Below are 24,846 nucleotides of genomic sequence, written 5' to 3' on the forward strand. Positions count from 1 at the left end.
TGTACTCAATCAGTGGCATCAGGTGACCCAATGGCGTAATCTGCCTCCTTGGTCCCTTCATGCCTTTTTCGGACACAGACAATGTTATTCTCCAGTGGAAATGCAGCGGTTTTTTCCACCACCTTGCTGAGCCCCTACAGCTTATCAGCCTTCACCCTTTCTTCTGCATTGCTCTCCAGGAAGCTTGGGTTCTGACAATGCGAACCCCCACCCTCTGTGGTTACCAGGGTTATTACAAGAATTGGATAGCTTATACGAGGATATCTGGCAGAGTTTGAATCTTCGTCCTTAACTCTCTTTACAGCGAGTGTGTAATTCTTCAGACACCTTTAGAGGCTGTCACTGTTCAGATGTGAACGCCTCAGGCTGTTACTGTCTGCAGTATATATCTTCCACTGGATGGTGGTGTCTCACAGCATGTATTGGCTGCGCTGATAGCCCAACTGCCGCCACCTTTTCTGTTACTGGGCGACTTTAACGCCCATAACCCTTTGTGGGGTGGATTGGTGGCAACAGGCTGAGGCACTGTCGTTGAGCAAGTGTTGGCGAAGCTCGACCTTTCCCTCTTAAATAGTGGTGTCTTCACACATTTCAGTGTGGCACATGGCACGTACTCAGCCATTGACCTTTCGGTCTGCACCCCTAGCCTTCTGCCGTCTGTCCAATGGAGTGTGCATGACAATTTGTGCAGTAGTGACCACTTTCCGATCTCTCTGTCACTGCCACAGCATCACTCTTCTGGGTGCCTCCCCAGATGGGCTTTGAATAAGGCCAACTGGGACTCATTAACCTCCATTGCCACTATTGAGCCTCTTTCTCATGACGCCATTGATGTGGTAGTTCACACGATTGCCACCAGCATAGTTTCTGCAGTGGAATCTGCAATTCCCTGTTCTTCCGGGTCCCCTCGGCGTAGGCCTTGGTGGTTACTGGAGATCGCTGAGGTGATTAGAGATCGCGGGTGGGCTCTCCAATGTCATAAGTGGCACCCATCATTGGAACACCTCATTACTTTTAAGTGGCTCTGTGCCCGAGCCCTATGCCTTATTCGCTGACGGAAGCAGGAGTGTTGGGAACAGTATGTCTTCACCATTGGCATCCGTACCTCTCCATCACAGGTTTGGACCAAGATTACGTGATTCTATGGATATCAGACCCCTGGCAGAGACGCTGGGCTTTTCTTGAATGGAGCAGTCTGTACTGAATCAGACACAATTGGAGAACTCTTAGTAGAGCATTATGCTTAGAGTTCCGCTTCTACAAATTACCCGCTGGCCTTCCGCTCCCTGAAAGTGTGGTTGGAATATCAGAGCCTTTCATCCCATATGCACCACCCTGAATCGTACAATGCTCCATTCAGTGAGTGGTAATTACAAAGTGCGCTAGCCGCTTGCCCTGATACGACAGGATTGCATCCATTATCAGATGCTCAAACACCTCTTGGTGGAATGCCAGCGACACCTCCTTGACCATATCAGGGTTGAGGGTGAGTTCCTGTCTCAGTGGCAGGAAAGCATTATCATCCCAGTGTTGAAGCCTGGCAAGAACCCCCTGGAGGTGGACAGCTACCATCCTATTAGCCTCACCAATGTTATGTGAAAGTTGCTCTAACGCATGGTGAGCTGGAAGTTGAGTTGGCTACTTGAGTCTCGGGGCCTTCTGGCTCCGTCCCAGGGTGGGTTTCGTAAGGTTCACTCTGCAACTGATAATCTGGTCTGCCTGGAGTCTGCCATCTGCACAGCATTTGTCCATTGTCAGCATCTGGTTGCCATCTGTTTTGACATGCAGAAGACGTATGATACAATGTGGTGACATCACATCCTCACCACACTTCATGGGTGGGGTCTTAGGAGTCCGCTCCAAAGTTTTATTCAAAATTTTCTGTCACTTCATTCCTTCTGCGTGCAAGTTCGTTCCTCCCATAGTTCCTCCAGGAGAATGGGGTCCTGCAAGGCTCTGTCTTGAGTGTCTGCCTGCTTTTAGTTGCCATCAATGGGCTAGCTGCAGCTGTGGGAATGTCCGTATTGGCTTCTTTGTATACTGATGACTTTTGCCTATACTATAGCTCCACTGGCATTGAAGTTGCTGAACGGCAGCTACAGGGTGCTACCCGCAGGCTGCAGTCTTGGGCTGTCATGCACGGCTTCCAGTTCTTGGCCGCCAAGACCTGCGTCATGCATTTCTGCCGGCATTGCACTGTTCACCCTGAGCCACGGCTTTATCTTGATGGTGAATCTCTTGCTGTGGTGGAGATGCATCAGTTTTTGGGATTGCTTTTTGATGCCCGCTTGACTTGGCTCCCTCATATTCAGCAGCCTAAACAAACGTGATGGCGGCATCTTAACACTCTCCGTTGCTTGAGTCACACCAGCTAGGGTGCCGATTGGTCTACCCTTCTACGACTGTCCCATCTCGATTATGGGAGCCTAGCCAATGGTTCAGCATCACCTTCCGTGTTGCGGTTGCTTGACCCCATACTTCACTGTGGAATCGAACTCACAACTGGCGCTTTCCGCACAAGCCTAGTAAACAGCATACTTGTGAGGCTGGTGTCCCTCCATTGTGGATCTGGCATCAACGACTACTGGCCGCTTATGGTGAACATGTTTGTAGCTTGCCCAGGCATGCAAATTACTGTCTCCTGTTCCCCAACTCGGTCGTCCATCTTCCCGAACAGCGGCCCCAGTCTGGGTGTACGATCGTGGTTCGCTTCCGGGCTCTTCTCTCAGGACTTGAGTTTTCCCCCTCCCACCTCTCTTCTGGCCCAATTTACGTATACCTCCATGGTGTGTGCCCCAGCTGGATTTGGCACAGGGCCCGAAGGACTCAGTCGAGGCCCTCCACCGCTGCTAACCCAGCACACAGTTTACTTGAACAGTGCAAACTTCATAACAGTGCAAACTTCGTAACAGTGCAAACTTCATAACAGAGCAAACTTCATAACAGTGCGAACTTCATAACAGTGTGAACTTCATGCCAGTGTGAACTTCATGCCAGTGTGAACTTCATGCCAGTGTGAACTTCATGCCAGTGTGAACTTCATAACAGTGTGAACTTCAGATGAAAGTGAAAGATTAATTCTGGAAGATACCCTTATTTTGTGGCTGTGCCATTCTCTGCCTCATCTTTTCTCTCATAAGTGCTAGTCCAGCAAGTTATGCACAAGGGCATCTGCAGAGCCTTGAAGAATAGAGAGGTACTAGCAATAAGTATGTTTGAAGCAGACAGTGAAGCATACACAGAGCATTCAGCTGTTAAGTTGATTATGGTGAAAGAAAAATTGAAGTTTAGAGATTTCAGGGCAGCACACAATATTAATCCATCCAGAAGTTCCCTTCACATTGCATTTAACTACAATTGCTAACCACTCTACAGTTTCTATACTTATTATTTAATTAATACCTTAACTGCCTGCATATTTAAAGGTGTTACAGTGGGCCTATTGAACTGATCACATATCAAGTATGTATGCAGAGACAGATGAGCTGCCTCTGGTGGCTTCTTCTCATAATGAGATAAGCATGTCATCTATTGGGAACATATTTACAAAACAGCTTCAGTCTGTGAAAAATGATACCTTTTTATGACTGATGTGGCAGAGGTCACTGCTGCAATTGAGGGGTGGCATATGTGGGGCATACGTGGATCACTTAGATAGCATAGACTGTTTGGGGATATAAATTTAAGAACCTCAATAGTATCAGTATTAGTATTAGTAGAACCTATTAGTATTATTGTTTCTTAAAATTTCATTGTGCTGGAACCATATTCTTTTATATGGTCTAAGCTTTATATCTCTTCAGAGTGTATCCTGGAGACTCCCATAATAAATTTTCAGTATGCAATGCGGAACTGCATTTAATACTGAGGACAGAGGAGAAAATGAGAAACATCATGCAAGGAAGTTTATTATCTGCTCTGATAGTTCCACTACACTCTGAACAATAGTAAAGAATGTAACCAGAAGAAAAATATTAAATGTAAATTGGATACCACTTATATGACAGAAAAAGCAATGGAAGAAGGTGCTTACTAGAACTTGTGGGATATTAGGAAATAATTTATCTGATGCATATTTCCAAGAAGTATGTAACAGATATATTGTTACACAATATCACATCCAGAGGCGTGCTGTTTTCTTACTAACAAGCAAAAGGGAAAGTCACATGTTAAAGGAAGAATTAAGCATATGAAGATGAAGATGGAAAGCAAGAAGGTGCTTTCAGTGATGTCAGTAACCGAGTCTTCATAACTTCTGAAAAAGAACTCAGCTTGACCAAACTAAGTGTATGATACTGCCCCATTACATTTTCCCCTATCAGTGTACAAAGTTTGTGTTAGATTTACAATGAAGGAATACATCTACTAACATCAGAGCTCTTACATAACTTGAATCAGCTCTTCAGTTTAGGGGAATGCAAGTGTGTAGCATGTGTCCTCCATTTTATTTTATGATGAGACAAATATGCTGCAAGTTTTTTTTAAATAAACAGCAAATAAGCAGCTACCATTAATCTCACAAAATTTGAACAGTATACTAGAGGTGCAGAGTCATTGAAATGCACATAAACAAGGTTTTTTTCTTTTTTTTTTTTTTTTTTAATGACATATTGCCAACGGGAAGTATGCAAGCTTTGTAAATGTTTGTATAATAATTTATTACATCATGATCACTTAGCTATATAAAAAATATTCACATTACTGGTTTTGGCAAATGGTTGCATTCTTCAGGTGTGCTTAATCCACTAAAAAGTTTTGTACAGATATTTTTAGTGGGTTAAGCACATTTGAAGGTACCAACTACTTGTCAAATCCAGTAACCTGAATGTTTTTTTTTATATATATCTGAGTGACTGTGATGTAAATTATTAGACAAGCATGTAAACAAGACTGAAAACTTTGCTAGCTTATTGTAATTTTTTAAATTATTTACATTCTACCAGGGCTTTCCATTATTGTATAATCTTTCAACAGGCCAAGACATGTCAGTTAAAATGGAATGCAGGTTGGAATATTATCTATAGGCTATGAATCGCTGAGGACAGGGAACAGTGCACAGCATCACATGACTACATATTGACTTGTGTGTGTAAGGGGGAGGGGGGGGGGGGCGACAATGCATGCGTATTCATGTGGAGTAGAGTGGATTTGTAATTGTTTTTATGTACATTCTCTCTTTTCTACATAACTGGTCCATAAATGTTCCAGATGATTAATCCATGGACATTAATGAATAATTTCTATCACCCTGTTGGAAGCACTGACTTTGGATTAAGATTCAGAAATGTATTTTATGGTCCTTTGGACTGCAGTTACACCTTATTGTTGTTATGTTTTCTCTTTGTCTTTACATTTGACAGTTCTTTGTTTCCTCATGTTTGTGTGAAGGTGTATTTTCCTAACTGTGTGAAATAAATCAGTTAAACCAAACATCACTGATTCATTGGACCAATATTATTGAATAAAGGAGCATTACTTCAATCTGGTGACCTGTGGAACACTGAAAAGTGCGGAGACCCTAGGTAATGTGCAAAGCCAAACAGTGACTTGGTGTAAATATGCCAAACAGGTTCAGACAAAGCTGCAGCTGTTACAGCTGCAAGAAGATCTGCTGCATAAGTGAATTTTGCAAATGATGAGATGTGCTGAAAATACAACAAATAGTTTGCACAATGGGTGTAACACCATTTCTAGCCCACAAATGAAAGTGCAGATTCCAGTGCATCTGCTGGAAAAACCAGCAGGCATATATTAAATCAGGTGCTGGAAGGTTTCTTGGGGAATGGCAGCCCATTCTTCACGAAGTGCTGCACTAAGGAGAGGTATCGATGTCAGTCAGTCAGGCCTGGCAAGAAGTTGGCATTCCAAAAAATCCCAAAGGTGTTCTATAGGATTCAGGTCAGGACTCTGTGCAGGCCAGTCCATTACAGGGATGTTATTGTCATGTAACAACTCCTCCACAGGTCATGCATTATGAAAAGGTGCTCAATTGTGTTGAAAGATGCAATCACCATCCCCGAATTGCTCTTCAACTATGGGAAACAAGAAAGTGCTTAAAACATCGATGTAGCCCTGTGCTGTGATAGTGCCACACAAAACAACAAGGGGTGCAAGCCCTCTACATGAAAATCATGACTACACCATAGCACCACCACCTCCGAATTTTACTGTTGGCACTATGCACGCTGGCAGATGACATTCACCCAGCATTCGCCATACCCACACCCTGCCATTTGATCGCCACATTGTGTACCGTGATTTGTCACTCCACATAACACTTTTCCACTGTTCAATTGTCCAATGTTTAAGCTCCTTACACCAAGCAACATGTTGTTTGGCATTTACTGGCATGATGTGTGGCTTATGAGCACCCGATCAACCATGAAATCCAAGTTTTCTCGCATCTCGCCTAACTGCCACAGTACTTGCAGTGGATCCTGATGCAGTTCGGAATTCCTGTGTGATGGTCTGGATAGATGTCTGCCTATTACACATTACGGTCCTCTTCAACTGTTGGCGGTCTCTGTCAGTCAATACATGAGGTCGGCCTGTACGCTTTTGTGCTGTACATGTCCCTTCATGTTTCCACTTCATTATCACATTGGAAGCAGTGGACCTAGGGATGTTTAGGAGTATGGAAATCTGACGTACAGACATATGACACAAGTGACACGCAATCACCTGACCAAATTTGAAGACCGTGAGTTCCGCGAAGTGCCCCATTCTGCTCTCTCACAATCTCTATTGACTACTGAGGTCGCTGGTATGGAGTACCTGGCAGTAGGTGGCAGCACAAAGCACCTAATATGTAAAACTATGTTTTTGGGGGTGTCAGGGTACTTTTGATCACATAGTGTACCTATTGAATCTCATGAGGAGTTCTAAATCTATCAAATAGTTTTTTTTCGTACTTTTGCAAACACCATTTTGGCACATATTTTATACTTCGTGTAAATCTTTCTTCCATTTATATAATTTATGTTCAGATTTTACAAATCGAAAGTGGCGTTGCACACTACTTAAGTTTAAGCGCTTTCTTCCTCCTCCGTCCAACGAAAAAATTTACAGTGCTTTCTTTGTCACTAAAAGCTATTATTACACGTTTTCTTTGGGCTTGGAAGGCACTCTATTTTTGTTCCCGACTTCAGTTAGCACAACGATCATTGTTTGAATCACAGTTCATGAAATCGTCAAGAGTTATTTCCTGTTTCTTCTAATGTCTCCACAGTTTGTAAATAAATGTCGACATCACTCAAATGAATGTCCATGAAATTAGCTAAGAAATAGTAGACATAGGTCTTCAGGAGATGGGCCTTTCAGAGATATAATTTGACTGAAGCACCTGGTTTTGAGACCTTATTGGATTTCGTCACGTTCGTGTTTGATGTTATATATTAATACCACGTTTGTCCCAACACACTAGCACGCTGAGGATCTCTCGAAACGGTGCAGTTTATAGATAGTAAATGTCAAATAATGATTTATGAGCGTATAAAGGTTTCAGTACTGTATGACACAGGAAAATTTTTTGACGTATATAACATGGCTTGGTTAAAATAATAATAATAATAATAATAATAAAAAGGTGAAGTGCTATGCGGTGAGCGCAGAGTGGAAATCCCAGTTACGATAATTTTAGTTCGCGTCCTACCATCGGCAAAAATTTTATTATTTACCTTCACGTTTCTGAGAGCGCGTGGGACTTGTTATTGTCAATAATTTACAAAATTGAGAATAAAACATGGAAATGTGAGTGAATATTCAAAACACATTTATTATATGGCAAAAACAATCTACCTCACTGTCAGAACAGAAAATACAAGAGAAGGGACTAACACATGTGAAAATGGATTAATAGATGACTCAGTCGCACTTTAAGCCGCCTGTAAAGTATAAAAGAAACACTCACAAGCCAATTATTTTAGATTTTCTTATCAAGCAAGAACGTCTTCGAACAAAAAAAAACATGCAGACGAAAAGTATTCTGGTACTTTTTCTCGTTGTTGCAGTTAATTTCAAGAGCAAAAGAAGAATCTACTTTCCTGAGAGTTCAAATGGCTCTGAGCACTATGCGACTTAACAGCTGAGGTCATCAGTCCCCTAGAACTTAGAGCTACTTAAACCTAACTAACCTAAGGATATCACACACGTCCATGCCCGAGGCAGGATTCGAACCTGCGACAGTAGCGGTCGCGCGGTTCCAGACTGTAGCGCCTAGAACCACTCGGCCACTCCGGCCGGCTTCCTGAGAGTGAATTTTAATTTTTCTCACTAATTACAACATATCTCACACGACCAGCATATTATTTAGGAGTAGGGGAACTGCTTCTTAGTATTTTTGTGATACACATCATTATGTAAATAACTAGTATATAACTGACAAGTCCTCACTTTCAAAGAAAGAAAATATAGCGACACTTGTAATATTTTGCACAAATTAGAACACACTTCACAAAACCAGTACCGGTACATTTATTTATCATGGGAGGAGCTTACTACATACCGCTCTGTAAATAACGAGTATGAAGTGGCAGCTTCTCACTTTCAAAGATTTTGCCGTGTTAGCTGTTTACCAATGTGCCGTCAGCCAACGATGTGTGCCCTTGTGTTGCGCAATTAGGCTGTTACAGCTACTCCAGGGGTGTACATTTCTCCAGCCGCCTGGCGAGCTACGAATTTGGCAATTTTCAGCGTTAAAGAAAAAAAAATTGGAGTGTGTCTTAGCAGCTAAAATTTGGACATTGTGTGTCTTTTGGTGCATTCTTCTTGTGTAAAAAATTTTCAGGACGGGTTTCAACATATCAGATTGGAATGTTCTCTTGTTATTTTAGCACAGTGAAGTCATTACATGTACAATAGGCAAAGTCGGTACAAATATCATCTCATCACCCTATAAGGCTAAGCGCAAATTGAGACGCGTATATCACGTGTGACGTGACACGACACTACAGCGCGAAACGCAAGTGCCGCACGGGTCGCGTGGGTCCAGCGCATATTCCGACGCGTACACCATACATAGCACGGGCCGACTGGCGGCGCTCTGTGCTGACTGAACCGAAGTGCGCGCAACCTGTTATATTTCTCAAACGATTTTACAGAAACTATTCTCTGAAAATATAGGATTTTTATCTTACTTGTAGCGTTATATGTCAACTTCGTGGCGAAGTGCCCATCACCTCGCTAATGACCATTCTTATTGTGATGTTCACATTTTGTGATGTAAGACACTACGCAAAACTCAAAAAGTTTGCAACATAAGTTAGGGGTCGCTGTGATTTTGCGTTTTGTGCGTATTACACCATACGTTGCTGGGTATGAAATTTAGCTAACATGCTGAATTTTTGTTTAGACTTGGGAGGAGATTTCTATCTGCCTCCGATCTCGAGAAAATGGATCCCATGTAGCGTGCTCACTTCCGATCTCACGCCCGCGAGTATGAAATACTCGCAACATCTCTCATATCTCCAAAACCGCTCGAGACATCGAAACGAAAGTTTGGCGAATGATAGCACACAAGGAGGAGAGTGTTTTGCCAATTATTAAACACACAGAACTTTCTTATATATGGCGATCTATCACTACTTATACTTCCTTTTTTATTTATTTCATGGCCGAACGGTTCTTGGCGCTTCAGTCTGGAACCGCGCGACCGCCACGGTCGCAGGTTGGAATCCTGCCTCGGGCATGGCTGTGTGTGATGTCCTTAGGTTAATTAGGTTTAAGTAGTTCTAAGTTCTAGGGGACTAATGACCTCAGATGTTAAGTCCCATAGTGCTCAGAGCCATTTGAACTATTATTTATTTTTTAAGACTTATCGACAGCTAGCGAAACAAGAGCTTCCTAGTATGAAAATAAACATGAAATTTCTTCTTTTATGTTACTGAAAATCGACACTATGAGGTTTTTCATAAGCTATTGAGATCTGTTATTGCCAATTACTTGTTTGATGAGGCCCTCTGTTTCGGAATTCTGTCTCAATAGCTGCTGTGAGATGAGTTTGGCAAATAACATTTTGACAAAGGGAGTACAATTAAACCAGTCACCAAGAGAAATGTGGTCTTTACTCATAAATGGTGATGCTTCTTCGAATGAGAATACTTTAACAACTCACACAAAAACAGATTGGCAAATCTGTTGGAATTTTGGTGGAACCCTCGTACCCTATCGTATTTTTAACACTGTGCGACTGGAATGGAAACTTACCAAAGGATTTTATTCCTTCTCTTGATCTGAGCAGTATTAAAATAATGATGAGTGTTCCTTCAGGCGTAATGACAGGCACATGCCAGATACTGGTTACTCACCTACGGCTTGCCAAACTGACAATGTGTGATCGCGAATAAAATAGTTGTTACTGAGAAAAATAAAAAAAAGTGATCTGTCGCACAACACAATGGTCAGTGTATTGTCAGCAGCGGAGGATAATGAGCGCGACACGAATGCAGAAGCTAGCCATGTGTGCCTTGTGAGCTGGAGTTCGAAAAACATTGTCATGAAGGTAGATCTTTGTCCGCAGTACATTTCAACAAATTAAATATATATAATCATGACACTCTTTTAGGATATTCCTACTTAAGCAATAATACCGACCAGTTTCTTCATTTATGTAGCCTGTTGTATAATTAGTTTATTAACGCTGATAATGTGCATCCAACAATTGAAATGCTTTTTTTCATCACGGCGAACCAATTAAAACATTGTTATTTGTGACTGATTTTCAACTGTTTCTAGCTTGCAGTGAAAATGTGATGTTCACATGCATATAGTACAGTGTGTCGTATTACTTTATTACATCCATATCCAAGTAATCACAGTGAGACTTCTATACTTCACATCTTGGACGCTTTTTACCAGGAGCACAAAGGGATCACACCTGTGGAGATTATCCCTTTCTAAATTTTTGTAACAGATCGTAAATATACGCCAGCATACTAGGCTGCGAGAAGATAACCTTGTTTTCCTTTCCTGCCTTGCTTCTTAATCACATGATTTTATAATGATCCTTGCTTCCTTATTCACTACCCTCTGCCCCTTCTTGCGATCTGAAAACATCGCGGATGCATACGATACAATTCCAGCGGCCAATGGCTCACCAGTAACTGAAGTATGCATTTTTCTTGACAGAATAAAAACAAAACAAAACTATACAGATGTAAATAACAGAAAAGTATAAAGTACTAACGAAGAAATCTGGAGCGCTTAAATGACGAAAAACGAAACACTACCCTTGCCATACTACCTCTGCTCATATGCGCCGTTCCGATGGGAGCATACGGCCGTGCTACTTTTCCGCCCCCCCCCCCCCCCCCCCCCTCTAATTTCCTACGGTGCTAGCGAGGCACGCGCGACGTGCGGCGCGAGAAACTGTGCCTCAACCACAACGCCGCGCGACCTGGCGCAGGCGCGTGTCGCGTCCCAGTCGCGTCGCGTCGCAATTTGCGCGGTCCCATTTGAACCTGTGATGTGATGTTACAAAAACGCGCGCTGCGCTGCGTCGCGCCACACGAGCTATACGCGTCTCAATTTGCGCCTAGCCTAACTCAATTGTACACACCATACAGGAATTGATGACCAAATAGGGAAAGTGCTGCATACCATGGTGCACGTTATTAAAACACAACACCTGGCATGCTAGTCTCTCAACGGCTAACCGTTAGGCTGCAGCAGTAGCAGAGTCTGCAGAGATGTTGCAAGTTGGCATTATAAGCAGATCAGACAGCCCATGGGCATCAGCACTGTATTTGGTAAAAAAGAAAGACGCTACCTGGAGGCCCTGTGGAAGGTACACACGTATCATCCCGGACGGCTATCCAGTCCCTAATATAAGGGATTTCACAAATGTGCTAACCGGAGCTATCATTTTCGGTGTGGTCCATCGTAAAACGCTTACCATCAGATACCAATAGTCGAAGAGGACATACCCAAGAGAGCTGTAATAACACCGTTTGATCTTTTTGGATATCTATGTATGTCATTCGGTTTTAAAAATGCCGCCCGGACATCGCGGTACTTTGCAGGTGACGTGTTAAGGGGATTGAATTTCTGCTTCATTTATCTTGATGATATCCCAATATTTTCACAAATGGCAGCATTGCATGAGAAACACAAGAGAGCAGTGTTCAGCAGGATAAGCTAATATGGGCTAATAATAAATGAAGCAAAATATGTTCTGTGCCAGTATTGAATAAAATTCCTCAGTCATACAGTTTCAGCGGATGGTATTTGTCTGTCAAAATAGAAGATAGAGGTCATTAAGGGCATTCCATGTCCAATAGATTTCCAGAAATTGAGAACATTCCTGGGAATTGTAAACTTTTATTGAAGCACATGCCGGGAGCAGCAGATGTATAGGCACTACTGACAACAGCATTGTCAGGTAATGACATCCCCTGCCATGGACACCACTTTGAAAAGGTAAAAGTAAACTTACAGAAAGCAGTTCTGTTGTCCCACTCAGTCTGAGATGTGCCATTACCTGTAGTGGTAGATTATAGCCAGCAGGATATCTGTGCAGCTCTTCACCAGTATGTCGAAAAGAGTTGGAAGCCCTTAGGTTTTTTTCTCCTGTGAGCTCACAAAGGCTGACTCATAGGTGGTAGCCATATCTGAAGCTGTGTGGCACTTCCGCCCTTACGTGGAGGCCAGACTGGTCATAATCTATACCGACCACAAATCAATCACATTTGCTTGTACCAAGCACAAGGATGAGTGTTCTCTATGACAGTTTTGCCAACTAGAATCTGTTGGCCAGTTTATGACAGACATGAGGCACGTACAAGGTGCAGAAAACGTGGTAGCTTTTTTTTCTTTTTTTTAAAGAAAAAAAAAAGAATTGTGGCCAACATGTGTACCGATCACTACAGGCGAATCAGTGCAGTACAAGCTACAGACATATGGCAGTTATTACGTGCTAGGGACCTATTTGGCGTGGTGTTTTGAACTGCGACCCCAGACCGTTCGTGCCTGAAACGCTATGCAAAACAGTTTTTGACAGTATCTGTAACCTCGCTCACCCTAGTGCAAAACCATGCATTAAGCTGATTGCAGCCCACTATAAAGAAAGACTGTCATCAATGGGCAAGAATGTGTGTAGCATGTCAGCGCTGTAAAGAGAGCAGGAATGTGCACAAGCCAGAGGGAGAGTTCACAGAGACAACAGGACATTACTCTCACGCCCTTGTAGTTACTGTGGCTTTGCTACTGCCATCAGAAGGATATTGCTATATATTTACTAAGGTTGACAGATAGACTTAGTGGACAGAGGCGATTCCAATTGGTGACACCTTGCAGAGACAACAGCAAGGACTGTTTTAACCACCCAAATATCCCATTTTGGCTGCTTATCTCGTGTTACTACAGATCAGGAATGACACATCGAGTAATCACTGTCCAAGTTGTGTGTTCCAGCACCACCATAGAAACAGCTACCACCAGGCAAGCAATGACATGGTAGAGTCCTGGCATAGAACATTAAATGCTGCACTTATGTGTCATGGAAACAATTGGACCTCTGCATTGCCATGTGTGTTACTGTGTCTCCACGCAGTGTGTAAGCCAAGGATTGGGGCATCAGCAGCAGAAATGGTTTATGGAGGAATATTATGTCTACTGTCAAGAGTATTTTTCAACGCATCAGCTACCAGTAGAGACAGAGCTGCCACATTTGCTGCACCAAATCAGAGTCCAGCCATCCAAGATCTTGAAAAGTACTGTGATGTAGTGTTAAGAACTGATGCAGTGCATTACAACCATCATACTATGGGCTGTTCAAAGTTCCCAAGCATGATGAGCATACAGTGCAGGTGATGTATAACTACGAGCTACTGATGGCATCACTCAAATAAGTAAAACCAGCATATTTGCTGACACTGGACATAACTGTAGAATGATAGAAAAATGAGGATGCTGGTCAGTGACTTTGAGTCAAACCTGTGGTGGGGCTGGCCATGTTCTTTGAACTGCAGACACATCTTATCAGTCTTATGTTTTCTTTTTGCCTTTATGATTGACAGTTACTTGTTTACTCACATTCTCGTCAAGTTACAGTTTTCTAACTGTGTGAAACAAGTAAATTAAACTAAATATTGCTGATTCATTGGACTCATATTATTGAATAATGGAGATTTGCTACAACCCTAACACAATATAATTTTACATGAGGGATGCCTCAACCAGCAGGCTCAATTCAATATTGCCAGGAAATCAGAAATCAAATAACTTATTTGACATTATGACAGATGCTTGAAAAATTCACAACTTAGCTAATGAGTGAAATGGTGCTGAAATGAAAGTTGTTGTTTTTTTCACCCTTAAAAGTATTTTAGCTATTCATCTGGGGGTGGAGAAGAGTTTTCATTTGTTTTATATCACTACATAGTTTTTCATCACAAGTTGCCTGTGAATATAAATAAAAATTTATGGTAATATAGGTGAGTGTAATGTGATATATATAATAAATGCATCAAACAAGAAAAGACAATGTGAGACTTGATTGAACTAAGCATTTCTGAGTTTGCTGAAAATAAAATCTGACATATAGGCATTTAATAAATAAAATGATAAGTATTTATATTTTTATGATGTATTTTAACACAGTTTTTGTTGTTGTAAGGTCGTCGGTTTGCTGAACAAGATCTCTACCTAATTTTATTTTATATTCTACAAAAATTCAAATTGGAGTATCAGAGTAGTACCAAACGGCTTGAGCAAGTGTTTGAAACCCTACTTTTTCCTGATGGCTCAGTGGATGTCATCTTCAAACCAAGAAGTAATTACGCTTGAACATGTGTAAAAAAAAAAAGAAGAAGATCTTATTTGTATTCAGTACTTGTGATGATAATTACTTATATAAAACTGTGTGAAAGGAGATGAGCATAGTTATGTTTCAAAACTTACATTGCTGCATGATTTTCTTATTATTAAGAGCCACAGTCCTGCACAATTGTCTAAATGATTATGCTTTCACCAGCTGATTGTTAATTTATTCCTCCTGCATACCCAACTGGAACTGAAAGATTGTTGACATTCCACATGATGCTTTTACTTTGTGCTTTGACATACCATGTAAGTGGCATTAAAATGGTGATCCTTGTATGGTCAAATAATGATGATCGTGAGATGTATCATAGCGTGCAATGTAAGTACTTTCTAAAGAACAATAATGTCTCACTTGACAATGGCTACAAAGCCAAAATTGCAATAGAAGGAGTAAGATAAGTCAAATGGTGAAAACATCAGTTAGACGATTACTGACATGTTAATGCCAAGATTGATGTATTAGTTAGAATTCATGTACCTCTTTGAATATTGTTCTGAAATAAATTGTGGATTACTCAGAATGGGGAAACAATCCCCTTCAGAGGACATCAACTGATACTAACACAACTTAAAAATACATTTTTTAATTAGATTCTTTTTACATGTGTAATTTTGTTGTCTTTCAATGTAACACTCATAAGTTTGGTAAGGGGTTGTGATTAGTCCCAACTGTAATTCACATCTTTTTTTTATTTTGGTCATATGTTACTTTGGCTGAGGAGGAGGCTATTTTTGAATAAAATGTTATGTACATTCTGACCTGTAATTAAGGACATACATGAAGAGTAGCATTTTGAAGTTCACATGGTAGACCCACTACCATCTAAAGCTGATCTCTCTTGCTTATGTATCCTACAGCTGCATTTTGTTCATAAAAACAACTTCAAGTTGAAATTAAGTATGAAAAAAAATGCAAAACGTTTGAAGTAGGACTTAATAACAACTTAATAAATTTGACATAAAATGTGGGTCCCATAAAATGTGTCAAGTGCCAGGAGACAAGTGTTCAGCTTTGTTATTGATGCAAAAGGGCAATTTATATGTTAGCAGAAGATCATAAAGGAGTTCCTATAGGGGCTTTTACTCCAACAGTGGCAGTATTTGGAACAGTGCAGTTTATGAACAGTTCATATGTTCTTGCGGTGAAATTGTGTCAGGAATTGGCAATGACAACTTTCAAAGTAACAGAGAACAGTTAGTCACATATCTTATGCAGTCTGGGAAGAAATTCCCTCAGCACTTGAAGCTCCAAAGCAAACTAATGGTTTTTATACATACAGAAATAGAAGTAAAATTTGAAACAGACAAGATCACTATTGTATGGACTTTATTGTGATGACCAGTTTCAGCAAACTACATTGTCATCATCAGATCTTTCGCACTAGATTTCACTGAATCTTTACTAAATGCATCTTATATCATATCATATCACTGAATGATATTTCATGAACATGAGAGCAACAGTATATCAACAAGTCAAGCATAAAATAACTATTACATAAAACAAAGTACATATTACACTGATTATAAAAGCTCACATTTGTAAATTACCAGAATGAATCTTCATTCTGCTACTGTATGAACCTGAGCTTGCATCATCAGTGCAATTTGTATGTTGTTTTACATAATAGTTATTTTATGCTTGACTTGTTGATATACAGTTATTCTCATGTTCATGAAATATTGTTCTGTGATATGATACAATGTAAGATGCATTTGGTCACAATTCAGTGAAATGTAGTGCAGAAGATCTGATGATGGTAAGGTAGTTTGCGGAAACTGGTCATCACAAAAGGCTGTACAGAAGCGATTTTGGCTGTTTGAACTTTTACTTCTACATACTGGCAAAATGTTGCCATTTCATTTAAGTCTAGTTTCCCATTTCACACAGATGCTTACATTTTAGGAAACAGCGAGAAACTCAGTTACAACTGACTGAAAATGCAAGTTAAGGGTCAGAGATAATTCTTGTGGACTGGTAACCTTTTCATGTAATTCTTTGTAATGACTCATCTACATGTAAGTCCTTCAGTAGATTTGGTTTGGTTGTACATTTACTTGCTTGTATCTCTTTTTTTATGTTTTTCAATGTTCCTATTTCCACACAAAGTCATGAATTTTATGGATCAGTTCACTGGAGGCTCCCCCCACCCCACCAATTAAAAACATAAAAAAAATAAAAGGCAGTTGAATTATACAAGGAATATGTATCTTTCAGTACAGTGTGTTAAATTTGTAACTTCAAACGTGACAGGCACTCTATCCTCAATGACACATCGTTTATAAGAACACAATCTCTTAAACATGTGCTGGATGGAAAATTATATCTAACTTTGAAAAACAGTACAAGAAGCTCACTCATCATTTGTTGGATCCAAATAGATGTGGTTTGTGATCTTTCAGTGCAGGATTAACAGTCACACAGCTAATACAGGGTTCTACAGTGTAATTCATCCATTAAATTGTCTCATGTTTCAATCTTAGTACACAATGATGTTATCTATGAATTTGAAAACTGCTGTCAAGGTTATTATTTGATTTCAACAGGAAAAAAAGGTGATGACTTTGCACTGAAGAAGATAAATTTGGAGAGGATCTCTTTATTACAACAAAAATACAAGCACATGTAACATTAAGACATATTGGGAAAAGCATATGCAGAACGTCCTTTCTAGTATGTGACAAATATTAATTACAAATTCAAGCATCTAGTCTAAAATAAAATCCAGCTCACAGTTTGCTTATAAAATTTAAATTTTATTTACATTTAACCTGTATCAAATTTTTTTTGATATATTAGTCTATACAAAAATAGAAACTGTATCATCATACACATAAAAAGGGGAACAAGATATTAAATCTCATTCTTTTATCCACTTTTTGTGACAGGTACAATATTTGACTACAACCAATTGAAGTTTCATTCAATGGAACCTCTGGTAACTGAACAGTTACTGCAAAGTATTGTCAGATTTATCTTTTTTCGGTACTAACTGCAGCACTTAATAAAATTTAGGGCAGGAACTAAGAACAGACAACACCACCCAATCACTGAGACAGCAGGCACTGCATCTCTCTTAATGTGACTAAGAAACACTGATTTATTTTTAAAACATTTACTTCTATACGAACTGGTTTTCAAATATAATAAATACTTATTTAACTGGTTTTAGTTGTCAGCAACCAGTATGACAAAAATGTGACAGTAATATTGGGCGTAATGGGTATAGGTGTAGATATTTTTATATGTGGTACATCAGCATTGTTGTTTTTTTTTCTCTGCCTCCAACAGTTTCTCCACAGGCACATCATAAACTTTACAACCTGATGTTTTCTACATGGTCATAACTGCACCACTTCAGTGGACTACACCTGTAGTACAGACTAACTATTTTGCCTCTCTGCTTCAACAACTGACCTGCTGCCCAGGGGAAAATAAGCATTCATGGCTTGCTCTTGCCACATGTACTTGGAGGTACTACCCAACCTAAAAACATATGACTTGTAGTAGCTATAATTATTGGTCTGCAAATGACATAAATACTGTTGTAATGTTCAATACACAGTCCTCAGGCACCAACAGAAATATCTTCACTTATACCCGTTACACACTGTATATTATGACTAAATAATGCAGTTATACAACATACATCAAATCACAGTCATATCTAGGAATAATACTGCTAAAATAATTATTATTCTACAATACTTCAAAGATTTACAGGAAAAATAACATTATAAAAATGCAGATATGTATCACATTATTAATTTCAATCAAGGCACAATCTTGTCAGACTCAAAAAGCAGCCTGAATTAACATAGTAAGTTATAGACTTTTATGTATATTATTTCATCCTCTGGCATTAAAATAAAATGCTGTAGAGACTGGCATGAAGGGGGAAGCAGTTCCACAAGGCCTGTGTGCAAAGTATTCTGTACTAGTAATTAAAGAGCACCTGTCCTTTGCAGTTCACATGCATCATTCTTAACCTGCTGCTTTACTTAAAAAGTTTTTTAATAAAATACCTATATTGCAGTTTTAGTCTAACTCAACTGATTTTGTTCTCCATCAAATGTCTGTAGTGGAGTCAGATCTGTAGCTACAATTATATATGCTAGTTATTAGGTTTTGTTCATAGGGCGTAATTTGGACCAGACGTGTATTCAGTACAGCATGAAGACACTGATTTCCCATTTCATCATCAAGCACAAAATAAGCTGAAATTCAAATAAGAAAACAGAACACAATTTACATTTGTTTCAGCCATATTGTATATACACAAGTCATTCACAACTTAAAGATGTTATTGCAACGGAATGGGTATCCAGTTACTTAATGACTTCCAGAGACCATATAAGTCAAAAGCCTCACTGCTCAAGCTCAAATAGGAATTTACAGTAAATTTATTGATTAGGCAACAGATAATTATGTTCACCTTGCAGTTAATTACCTGTAAATTCTGCAAGGTACATGAGAACACAAAACTGGCATATGTAACATTGTACCACTTTATGTAACATTTATGGGGTGGAATAAGGACATACTCCTTTCTTTTCCATACATCACTCCAGTTTAGCAATGTTTTCTAGTGAAACAGCCATCCATAAAAGATTATGGCCTACACCTGTCATTGTATGGTATGTTATTCACCTGTGAGAAACCTACAAAACTGAATTGCATGAAATAAAGTCAATTTCACAAGAAGATCCGAAAAGAAACTTAATCCACAAAACAAGTGTTCAGATGAAACCTTCCCTTTCCTTAGTAACCTTACATTGTTGTTGTTGTTGTTGTTGTTGTTGTTGTTGTTATCACCACCATCACCACAACTGCAAGATCCCCTAAAGGGACTGCACTGCATCTGTTTTGTGAAATACATACTTTTTTGGCAATTCTGATGTCCCGAGTTAGCAACTCACAATCATGAGGCATACTTTACTCTTAATAATAACAATAATTCTGAATACTTTCATACAGTGTTTGACATGTTGAATGATACGAGGACATTATAAGCCATGGCAAAGTCTTATGCCTGACATTGTGCAGCCACAGAGGAGCATCATGCCTGATGCCACGGTCTGGCAGTGAAACATCCATCACTATGCATGCAGCAGTCAATTTGTTAAACTTCCTCATAGCAAATATTTTTTCAGTGCAGTTAATTTCAGGTGGATGTTAGTTCCCTCTTCTGAGGCATTAGCATACAAATCTCATGAGAGCTTATGGTGTTTTGCCCATCTGAAATACACTGTGTTCATCTAAATTTCTACAATTACTGTTTTTCAGAGTGGGTAAACCAAGTGGTGCGCAAATGAAGTGTATTTTTCATAATCTTGGCTCACACCGAAACGTCCTCATGACCATTATATTACATTACTGCATCAAAGACACACAAACACTTGTGAAAGATTTTACTAAAGATACATTACATAATATTCTTATCCACATCAGAGGAGAAACTTGCTTCATATTACAGGAGGCCACACTGAACGGAGAGACAACTTTTAAAAATCTGGTCAGCTGGACTATGTTCCAACTATTCTCCTGGAACGACGATCATCACCTGAATGTAGAGGGGTGCATGTAGAAATCCACACGTCTCATATGAAACCTTCTTTGAAAACTATTTTCGGAAGCGTGAGTTTAATTAATGATGGTTAAAAAATATATGGGGAAAATAAATTTGCTTGTTTCCATAAGACTCAAATAGGTAGTGTTCTTCAACATCAAACATTTTTTCCCCAGGCAGAAAAAGTACTGATGTACTGAAAATGAATTAACACTTTTCAGCCTGATTAACTTCTCATGGTCAGGGTTCACAGTCTCACAGAATTTTTTAAAGGATATAATATTCACCGTTGACTGAAGAAGTTATTAATTTCACTGTTCTAATTTTGGCCTTTGGGCCATTTTCAATCCTCCAACATGTCAGGGGATTGTAAAACTTGACGTGAACTGAAGTAAAATCTTTTGCAGTACCACTCGAAAATAGCCCAAAGGCCAAAACTGCAATAGTGAAATTAATGATTTCTACAGCCAATGGTGAATGTGATATCCTTTTTTAAAAAGCTCTTAAACCAGCCACATTAATGGTCATAGCTTGAATCCTTTCATTTAAATGACATGTAAATAGATGGAAGCAGAAATACTAGGAATGATACTGACACCGATAACACTACTTGCAACTAGAAACTGCCATAGTTGAAAATAAATTTAAAATATAAAAAGAGCAACTATGACAAGGAAGCAGTAACAAGTTTTCCATCACAGTCAAGATGTAAATGCAAAAAGAGACTGAAACAAGGTGCCCAAAACTGTCGATAAAGACAGAAATACTGTGACCATTTCCTGGAGTCTTAACTCTTTATTTGCAAACTACAAGACAGCCACAAAAACTATTGCCTTCAAATACTGGCATTTAGAGACATTATAATCAAAACAGCAGAGACTACTGCATGGACATCAGCAGGGTCATTTGCAGCAACTTTACAAAGAACAGTTGTCCCACTCATTACCTAAGGTAACTTGTGTGGTCAGACATTTTTAGGCAAGGTTTATTTTGGCCACCCATATCTCAATAAGGTACAAAGACCAATGATACCTGACCCTCACATGGTATGGAAAAAGAAGGGTCTGAATAAGTAAAATGCGTTTTAGAGTAACACCGCCATGGCCATTTGTGTAAAACTACATCTTGCTGTCCTCCCAATACTTTGCCAACACTACATTTAAAATGCGTAATAGATCACTACTGACCTACAGCAATAGTGTGGACTACTGTGTGATGCAAGTTACAGAAATGCTCTAACTTATGGCAGTCATAATTGTAACGAAAAACAGAAAAGTGAATACTGTGTGCAATTCTTGGGTTTAGAATTATGAGCTCAGACGTAATTAAACACTGGAAACTTTAACCAAATGAATAGGTTACACAATTAGTCAATACATATATTTCCATAGTGATAAACTAAAGCAATGCAAGTCTGTCTTAAGTACCAGTGTACACAATTTCATTGTTGTCAAAACTTTCTATAGACAGATTTTCTACCTATTGTGACACTTTCCAAGGAATTCATTAAATGTACTCAGATTTTATCCCATGTAATATTGTGCAAACACTATATCTTCACGCAGATTTAAATTCACCATGTTTCATTACTACTGAAGACCAAAAAATCTCGCACACCTCTTAATGAAACATGTCTGATCTAAGCCTAAAGCTTCCAACTGAAACCATAAATGATTTGTTACTGTAGGATTAAATACCCATCACTGGAAAAAAAAATCCTTAAAACCTTCTGTTCATGAAGTCTTACTTCAAGCAACATTAACTTCAATTACAGAGCGCCTCTTTCATTGTATTTTAATAAGTCAGAACTATGATACTTATCTTACAACAGTGACAAAACATATTAATGTGACCTCTATGTCTAGTATTCAGTGCACTGCTGTATGTTTAGGCACATTATGGAGTAGGGTACACACACATGTAAATACCTAGGCATTAAAACTATTAAGACTGCTGTCATATCTACAAGGAAATGTCCAGCAATGTATATAACATGAACATACAATCTGGGAGAGAATCCCAAAAGAAGTCCGTCAATAAGCATTTAATTACATATTAGGATGCAGAGAAGCAAGACAAAATGGTAAAGTTAGCACACATTTTTGACAAAATTTTCCCATTCCCATCCACACAGCTCAATTTCAGGTTTCCTTGGCTTTCCCAAAATTACATCAAGAAAATATGACAACAGTTCTCAAACACAGTATACCTGCTTCCTTGCATCATCTACCCTTATCCAGGTCAGCTAGTGTTCAGTGTCCAATGACCTCAACTTGAGTGCAATGTTCAGCTGTATACAGTGATCACAATAAAGTGACCGACAGTCCAGCATGGGAATAGGCAATGTTTGTTCATGTTTGCCTGTACACGCAATATGGCTGCACCAGCAACAGATGGGCACAACCATTCTGGATACATCCAAATGCTGCCTGGCAGTACTCTCTTTAGATAGAAGGCAAGTCTAATTTTTGTGCCCATTTTTAATTGTTTACAACATTCTGATATGTTAAATAATGTCATACAGAGAAACAATGCAAACAACAAAATTGAAACAAGTGTTACATTAGGGGCCATGGTAATGGTGTGATGTGACATCAGTGAACAGAACACACAGCATAACCAAACTCATTCTCTCATTTGTTGTTGCTATGCTAGCTATCTTGTAAACAAACAGCTGAAAATCACTGTTATTCTGATCCAGTTATAGTTCTTTCTTAAGGTGCAGTGCATATAAAATCGGTCTACAAAATGCTGTTCAGTGTTTAATGTACATTTTACACAACAGGTTTTTATTACAATTCCCAGTGCTCACCAGCAATACGGCAACTTAAAGATTCTGGATGGAAATTACAGAGACTTACCAAAATGAATCAGCACCGTCACTTTTCAATTATACTATTAATTTAATTCAGTCATCAGGTAGCGATAAGATGTTCTAACTGATGTGGTACAGTTTCCCCAACATTAACCTACTGACATTACATTTTTCAGTACCATCAAGAGTATCGGCAATATATGTTATCTACCATATACTAGTGCAATTTAGAGCATATAGACATGGTGTTTCACTTAACAATTGCAAATGATAGTTCAAGAGATGGGATATTTGATGTTATGTAGGTTTAATGGTACTATTAATCACACACTGCCTGTCTAAACTACCACTGGTACTACAGAAGGATGAGAAAATTGCTACAAACACACAAAATCTTAAAATTCCTGAATGGACCTGAAATTTACACTTAGTATACAAATTTAGTCAGTCATTGAGATTTATTTACATTCTTTACAAAATAAGTTTCATCAAAATAAAAGTTCCATTACTCATTTAGATTAAAATCACAGTTTTCCAAAACACACTCCAATGCTTCTGAGTAGTAATTCTGATTCATACATGAAGTAATTAGTGTAAACAGCAGAATACACTTATTAAAAAGAGATATGTCAAACATTACTATTTTCTTCACAATGAGATCATCAATCCCAACATTCCACATTTAAACATTTAAGTTAAGCGATTTCAGATTTACAATTTTATTCCTAACTTATGAATTCTGTCCACTGCAAATACAAAATCAAAAAGATGAAATGAAACTGAATAGAACACTTGACAAATTTCTACAGGCTGTTACATTAATCAGAGAGTATGCATTACACTTATTTCACAAATGTCAGTTTTATACCCCGTTTTTCAAGTTAGGAAATCAATTTCTGTAGCTCTTGTGGTAAGCTTTTTGTAATTTGCAGTTTTGAATGTACAAATCTGAAGCCTGAAAAGCAGCAGAAAAAGCTGTCCTTTGCTGATTAAAACACTATTTGTGAACATTAAGGTTTCTGTCTCACTTTTGCTGTAAAATGAAAGGTTTCCTTTAACCCTCCAGCCATGGGCAATGCAGTGAAGCGTTCAGCTACTTCCTGACAATTTCGCGGCGTAAAGGATCATTACTTCTGACAATGTCTGCTCTGTTTGCATAACAGAAGTGGTGATTTTCCCATCTAATACACTTCTATTGCTCTGGAATTTTGGCAGTCACTATTTTCCCGTCTGAAACAGCGGGAGTTGCACTTTTCATGTTTTACAGTCTCACATAGTAACACACTTATCCTCTCACGGCAGCAATTTTGTATCCACATTCCGAGACTATGTAACATGCTTCAAGATGTACAACACTCAGAAAATTTATCACTAAGTTTATCCTAGTTTTATAACAACGCGATTTTTGTATTTCCTGCATTATTTACATTAAATGACAAAAAAAATTAAGGTTTTGGTTTTTTTTGTTACATTCCTATAATCGACAGACTGCCAATTGGCTTTATCTTGGGTTCTTCGGTCGACGTTCGTTTGATGATTTTTATGATGTTTCGCCAGCACAAGTGGCTGGCATTATCAAATGCTTTACCTTCCATTGCTAGTGGTGGACTTGATTCGAGCCTGCAGCCGCAAATTTTACGTAGC

At 39.1% G+C, this 24,846-nt stretch overlaps 1 protein-coding gene across 3 annotated transcripts in view; it reads left to right on the forward strand.

Annotated features, from left to right (window-relative positions):
- The window catches only part of LOC126185173 (probable cytochrome P450 CYP44), a 244,453-nt gene extending 229,037 nt beyond the window's left edge, over positions 1–15,416 (forward strand). For all 3 annotated transcript variants that reach the window (XM_049928016.1, XM_049928018.1, XM_049928017.1), the window contains one exon: positions 14,612–15,416. In XM_049928016.1, the coding sequence (XP_049783973.1) occupies positions 14,612–14,781 (170 nt within the window). In that variant the 3' untranslated portion in view covers positions 14,782–15,416. The remainder of the gene's footprint in view (positions 1–14,611) is intronic.
- The last annotated feature ends 9,430 nt before the right edge of the window (positions 15,417–24,846 follow it).

This window comes from Schistocerca cancellata, chromosome 4 (genome assembly GCF_023864275.1).
Source record: "Schistocerca cancellata isolate TAMUIC-IGC-003103 chromosome 4, iqSchCanc2.1, whole genome shotgun sequence".
Lineage (NCBI taxonomy): Eukaryota > Metazoa > Arthropoda > Insecta > Orthoptera > Acrididae > Schistocerca > Schistocerca cancellata.